This window comes from Myzus persicae, unplaced genomic scaffold (genome assembly GCF_001856785.1).
Source record: "Myzus persicae strain clone G006 unplaced genomic scaffold, MPER_G0061.0, whole genome shotgun sequence".
In the NCBI taxonomy this organism is placed as follows: Eukaryota; Metazoa; Arthropoda; class Insecta; order Hemiptera; family Aphididae; genus Myzus; species Myzus persicae.
In genome coordinates, this window is record NW_019104401.1 from 23,007 (window position 1) to 30,729 (window position 7,723).

General features: G+C 25.8%; 1 protein-coding gene across 1 annotated transcript; it reads right to left on the minus strand.

Annotated features, from left to right (window-relative positions):
- Positions 1-1,049: 1,049 nt before the first annotated feature.
- Positions 1,050-5,046, minus strand: LOC111041917. Its single transcript, XM_022326374.1, has 8 exons — positions 4,564-5,046; positions 3,640-3,832; positions 3,173-3,343; positions 2,546-2,653; positions 2,254-2,457; positions 1,753-2,009; positions 1,300-1,480; positions 1,050-1,223 (listed from the first exon to the last, which is right to left on the minus strand). Exons 1-8 carry the CDS (start codon positions 4,621-4,623, stop codon positions 1,105-1,107), a joined length of 1,293 nt encoding a protein of 430 aa, XP_022182066.1. The 5' UTR covers positions 4,624-5,046; the 3' UTR covers positions 1,050-1,104.
- Positions 5,047-7,723: the final 2,677 nt, after the last annotated feature.

Below are 7,723 nucleotides of genomic sequence, written 5' to 3' on the forward strand. Positions count from 1 at the left end.
CCTTTTACATTAAGAATATAAGCTTTAGCTGGTGCATCACATATTATTTGACTAATTGAAAATCTAAAAATGTTATTATCAATAGTAATGCCATTTTGTAAAATAATTAACATTTCTTCAATAAAAGGATTTAAAAACTCTTCGACATCATAAGGTTTTTTTGAGTCACTATGATAAATTCCAATAGTGAATACTTTATTAATTAAAATCGGTATATTTATAATAGACATTAAAATAGGCCAAAAAGCACTTCTAGAACATTTGGATATAGGCAATCCGTCAATATTAAAACTAAGTTTTATCTTATTTGAATTGATATTCAAATAATGTTGATACATTTTTAATACAGGTTTTAACATATATTCTATTCCAATATGAATGTAGAATCCTGGTTTTATATTAATTATATTGTGAGTAGTTGGAGTTTTTAGAAGCGTTCTAACATCTTTTGGAACATTACTATGACCCTCAGATCTAAATATTGAAAGAATTTCATTCATTGCGTTATGAGAGATATTATAATCTAAAGAGAGTTTACACAATTTTTGATTTAGATGAGTTGCCGGTGGTTTAACAATTTCAGTGTCCATAGTACTTAACAGTAAATGATCACTAAATAAATTTAGTTGTAAGTCATTTTTTTGGGGATAAATTTCTTTGTCAACATCAATATTATTTGTCGTTTGATTCTTTACATTGGACAGTGGTATAATAGTATCACATATATTATTTGTTATTGTAGAATTATTATCACTATTTAATAGACAGTTGTTTTTTATAACAGGCATTACCGGTGAAAGATTTGTATTGCTAGCAAAAGGTTCATTTGACCAAGCTGCAGTAGTGTTTGATGAATTATTATTAAGAGGATTTAGGCGACTGATTTCCATTGAAACTAATCTTTTAAAATTTCTGCTCGACATAGTTGATATTGTGGTACGTTTTTTTCGTTGAGTTTTATTCTGTAACATTCAATAGACATATTATAAGAAGGAATGTAATATTAAATAATATTTGCAACAAACAATAAGCACTATAATATACATTACTTTTAAATGTTAAAATGTATTTTAATTATTTGAGTATCGATGAAGGTAATTAAAATTAAGATTCAGTGCTTTTTTCAAGGTCTCTTTTATATCTCTGATATCCATGTCTGAACCAATCTTTAATATTTTTTTCAAATTCACAATCAGTACAGTTGAATTTAAGTCTGCATAACTCTAATAATAAATCAAATATAATAATAATATACTTCACTTAGCATAACATTACATTTAAAAAAAAAAATTTTACTACCTAACATAAAGGCCATGATTTTTAAGCTTTGTAATTTGTGATTGGCTTCTCTAGTTTCACTATCTCTACCAGACCCAGTCCAAGAACATTTTTTAGCCAATGCATTAGAAAATAATCTTTGTAAATTCCTTTTAATTAAATTTTTAGCATCTGTACCGCCAACAATTTCCATGTAAGATTTCTAACATCCAATAATAGTTAATATATAAAACATGTACAAATACACAATAATATAATTTATTATTAATGCATTTACTTTAATAATTTATATTATTAATCTTTACAACCATTTTTATAAATTGCAAGAATAAATAAATACAAAAAAATAATAGAATATCTTATACTGAAATTTCACTAAATTGATAAAAAAAATTTTTAATTTAAATTTTACAAAACATGTAAACACAATAATTATAATTAATATTTATCAAAGTTAGAAAATAATAAACCTACCATTTTAAATTCAAATTCCTTATCATTCATTATCATTTGCTCAATACTAGTTAAGTCTTCTGTCGACTTTAAAGGAAACAAATTCAAAAATGTATCATCAAAAGAAGAGGCAGTCATTTTTGATGAATTGTTTTCAACAAACAAATTTCTCTTTTCCAATCTATCAATTCTAGCATCCAACCTTTGTACATACATGTTTATTGAAACTACTGTTCCATGTATTTTTTTCAATAATTCATGAGAACTATAATCATCAACTAGAACAATAATTAGCTTATTATGGTTAATAATACATTTATAAACAGTTATAAGTCTATAACTTTAGTCTGGAAAACTTATGATCATATAAAATTCAATAAGAAAAGATGGTGAGATATACGCATAATAGTTATAGTTGTATAATAAATATCATAACTTATTTGTATATAATATATTTAATAATTTTTTAAGAAAAATAAGTTACTGAAACATAAAAAAATGTCTATGTAAATTTATAAATACCTAAAGAGCTCTGTAATGAATTACTTTGAATTCTATCATTTTCAGGATAAATTCCGCTGGTACTTTCAATATGGTCATCATTATTGCTAAATAACTGACGTCGGGTCGCATTACTAGTACTTTCATAATTCTGAATGTCAACATTTAATTCATCACTATAGTTGTTTGTAACCAAACAACTATTATTTAAGACATTAAATGCTTCTGATTAAAATAAAAAAATAAAAATTGAAAATCTCTAATTAGTTTAATAACATGAATAAGTATAATATCTTTCAATAAGCACTTATACCAGATATAATGTTTGGAGATAATCTTAAATTTATCGGTGATCCATTTATATTTTCTGCACCAGACATTTTTGTGATCTTTATTGGAGTATATTCTGGGCTTGTATCATCTAATTATGAGTAATTATTATAGAATTAAATAACTTTTAAAATAATTTTAAATATAAATATAAATTGTTAATATTGTTATAGATGCTATATCACCTAAATCCATTGCTATATAAATATAAATAATTCAGAATTGCTATCTATATAAAATGTATTGTTATTAATATAGAACAATTTATTATTTATACCTATATATATCTTAAAATGTATATTTGGATGAATAATAAGAATGATAAGTTAAGTATAATAATAATACATAAGAATGTATAAAAAGCTAAACTAAAAAAAAATGAAATGTAAACTATTATGAGTATACTTTTGCAGTTTAATAAAAAAAAATTAATAAAATTCTTGATTTTATAATAATTATAAACTAACTGAATTTACAGTAGTGGAATGGCATACGACTTTGAAATAAAAATCTAAGAAGGTACCTACTTGCATAAGGACAAATAATAAATTGATACCTAAATAAAAATCATGTAATTTATTAAATATATATATCTTAATTTTAACAATACCACTTGTCATTGTTTCTGAATTATGTTCTAGGTCATACAGGCTTCTTTTAAGAAAATTGACCTTTTGATTTTTTTTATTTTTTTTTATACTACATGATTGGATTGGTTCAGTCTCTGACGAGGATTCATTAATTAACAAACGTTCACGACTAAGAGCATCTTCATAAGAATCTTTGAAAAATCAATAAAATTAAACAAGTATGAATATAGTTTAATTTAAATGTTGATATACATGGTTTAATGTTAAGGTTTATAAATACCTAAATATAATAATAATGATCATCACACAATAATATCATTGGTAGGAAAGTATCTAGTCAAAAATCTATAGTAAAAGTTTTAATAAAAAAAAAAAATACTTATCCATAAATATTATTAATATAACTATTAACTGCATAATAGATTAAATAGTAATTAGATTTTATGGATATATATATAATACTTAAAATATAGCAAATTTGTCTTACCATAAGGTAAACCAATAATTTTAACATCATATTCTAACCAGTCCTCGGAGGGTCTTTGATATTTCATTATCATTTTGTTAGTAACTTTATGTTTAGGCCATTTACATCTAACAATAGATCCTGGATTTTTAACAAGCCAACTTTGGGGCACTACTGAACAACTTTTTGAGTCCAAAAATGTTACAACATTCCACTGAAAAATTAATTTTTAATTTTAATAGAATATATTATACCTATAATAACATAAAATAATTATATTTTTGTAGAAGGTTTTTAAAGTTATATTATAATTGAGACATATTGTAAAACTATGTCACTTGGGACGGTTTTAAAGTCACTTAAACTTGTATGTACAAACTTCACTCACTAGGTATGATGGTGGTAAAATATTATTATTATTTATACATTTGTTAACACTTACAATCTGTGTAAGTAAAAGTTTGTATAAATACCATTTATTTTAATATTTCTGTCAAAAAAATAGTAGATAATAAATAGTAGATGCACTAACATTTTATTATTTTAAATCAGCTTTATAATTTCCTTTTTTATCTATTAGAATAATAAAGATGACATTTTCAAGTTAAATTATCGATACTCAATAATTAAAATATCAATTATATTAGACAGGGCCAGATTTAGGAGTTTATAGGGCTCACATAAAATTCAACTGATAAGGTGTCTCCCTAGAATAAGTATTTTCAATATTTAGCAGTAGTTTAAATTAAATAATTATGATACATATGTGAATACTTCATCTATTAATTAACCTATTTATACCTAAATGATATGTGAACTGTGAGCTCTAAAACCCTAAATCCTGCATTGGGTTGATACTTGATACTCATATAAAATACATACCTCTACTAAATTATATAAACAAAGGTATTATAATATGTAAGTATGTATAGTATAGGTACTTACCAAAAGATCAGTTTTTTCGGTTTCTTCACTTCGACCTGTAGATCGCATATTTCTTGACATTATTGTTGTACAGGACGTAAAAAGTAAATCAAAATATCAAATCAATAATAAACTACAACACACGTGACACGTTATAACTTTACGAGAAAAAAAACAGTCAACGGTCAACGCAAGCAACGCAAGGCAAGTACGCACGCATTTATGATCAAAGCTAACGTAACAAATAATTAACAAAGCCTATTAACAGAGTTACCGCCAAAATATCAATCGTGCGCGTTCTATTCGTTTTTTAACGTTTGTATACATGCGTTCAATGAACTAAATACATGAGTATTTTGCAGTACGCAGTGTTGTCAGTTATTTTTAAAATAGTTAATAACAACTATGTATACAGTGAGCGCACGCGTGGACGAGTGGTGGTAATTTATATTTTAAATGAAATGAGTCACGTGACCTGCATTATATAATTATTATTTATACTAAATTTACCATATTACTATATTAGCCATTAGGTTAATAATTAACTTCTAATAGAAATGTATGATTAACTTCATATAGAATTATCATTATCGATTTGGTAGACCAAACATCACACTGTATTGTCCATGCGAAGTAACTAAATAACTTCTAATAGAAATTTCAACATAGCTTCTCTTAGATATTTTTTTTGTTAGCAATCTTTAGGGAATATCTTATTGAATACTATGTAATATTTATAGGGGAAGTTAAATATGAGACCTAAATTTAACTTATTATAGAAGTTATGTGACTCCTTTTGCACAGTGGGTTATTTTTATGTAATTTATAGTAAAGCAATTAATGTGGGTATCTACTCACAAAAGTAATTACAATAGCACACTAGAAGAACAGAATATCCGAATATTCATACATTTTTGGGTAGGTACTTCCGTTTTATCTCGACTGCATTGGGTGTACAACTGTGTTATGTCGACTACCAAAACATATCCAAGACTACATAATATTATCATCAACGTTATCTCGATTCATTTATTAAAAAAGTACGATATATTCGTATTATATAGTTGTCGCTTAATTAATATTTAGTTAACATTTAATTAACATTTTAAGCTAAATTTAAATAATTAGTAGATCGTAACAATAATGTACACTTATAAAATGCATTATATTGATTTAAAGTAGAGCGTGGATACTGCATAGTTAATAATAACCGCTAACTACTACGAACAAAAGGAAGGCTGTCGAAGGGTCGACTGTCTGACGAAATAAATACCTGGTCTGATTTCAAGATACATTTAAATTTTATTGATAATTATTATTTAATCATTATGTAATTATATGCATGCTATTTTACAAACAAAAACCGTTCAGAAATTACCTGTTAAAAGATAATATACATATATATATATTAAATATTGCCATGATCATATAGTAAATATATATATAGCAAGGGTGGCGAAGGTGCCATGAAAAATATTTTGTTATATTCGAACATCCAAAACTCAATATTATATAAAATATATTATTATTTTATCTACAAACTACAGATCAAATAAAATAATCGTTATTGACCGATTAAAAACGTATGCTCAAAATATTTTTACTTATTATAATATTACATAATATAATGTATAAAGTATACTCTAGAAAAAATAATTTGATTTTTCGATTGCCCTCGAAATCTTCTCGTATGCCACTTCGGGCACGCATGCCATAGATTTGCCATCCCTGGTATATAGTAGGTATACACAACAATTCTATAATGAAGTGAGTAAGTAAAGGTGGTTTTATATTGCTACAAAGCTATACCACAGAATAGATACAATCAGAAAGGACACTCTAGATGTAAACAAAATCGCGACGGATTGGCGGCCATCTTCCTAACAGGAAAAATTCTTATCAGTTATCATTATTCATTTGATAAACGTGTTTACATTTATTCAAAACATTAAATTTTAAATATTTAAAGTTTTTACTTGTTCAACAGCAATTTAACTTTGTATTTTTGTGTGTTTGTTTATTTCTTTTATTGATGCAAGTTTAAACTTTAAAACCGATAATGAATAATAAGAAAATATCGACTGTTCAATGTGTGGTAAACAATTGTGATGATAAAATGTCTCAAAATCAGGACTATAGTTTTTTCACTTTTCCTAAAAATGATTCTATCAGGTACGTAATTAATACTAATCAAAATAACTGTTAATTATATTAAAAACAAACCATATTCTATTTGATTTAAGATGTGCAAAATGGATTGAAAATTGTGGTCTATCAATTTCAACAGATGATGCTATTAAAAAACTCTATAGCGTCTGTGGGAAGCATTTTGAAGAAAATATGTTCCTGAACGATTTAAAAAACAGACTTCAGCCACATGCTATACCTGTATTATTTATTGGTAAGAAATAATAATATTATACTGTCTAAGAATGTATTGTTATTTTGTTACTTTTTAGTATGCCTACCTATAAGTATAAGGTAGCTTACACTTGAAATTACTAGATTGATAATTTTGAATTAGAAAATAATACAATCTAATATTTTATTACATACCATACTTCTTATATTGGTTTTAAATGGTTGTTTAAGTATTTGACATTTGTTTAGATAAAACCCAGGGACTTCTTCCAAGGCAGATAAATTTTGAAAATACCATTTCAACCCAAACTAAATCGTCAACTTCCTCCATTGTTGAAGTCTTAGCATCTCAATTGGACAAAGATGATTCTTCTGAAGGTGTACATTTAGATCCTCAATCATCAACTGTACAGGATACGCCTAGACTTCAAATGACTTCTGCATTACATACAAATGATGTTTTTGATGATGTACACTTGAATCTTACACCATCCTCTTCATTTGATTCATCTAGATCTTGTTCAAGTTAGTATTCTATTAATTTTTACTTCTTTATTTTATTCTAATATTAAAAATCATAATTTTTAGGCTTATCAAAATCTGTGCAAACTTTTAAATCCTGGTCTAATAAAATGCCTAGAAAAAATCTATTACGAGAACAATTGAACATAGAAAGAGAAGCTCGAAGAAAAGCAGAAAAAACAGTCCTTCATTTGAGTTATCAGTTAAGTGAATATGACACGGCTGAACATTTTTTGAATTCTTGTGAAAAAACATCTGGCACCGACTGTTTTGGCAATAGTGAAGTCCCACATGGTAT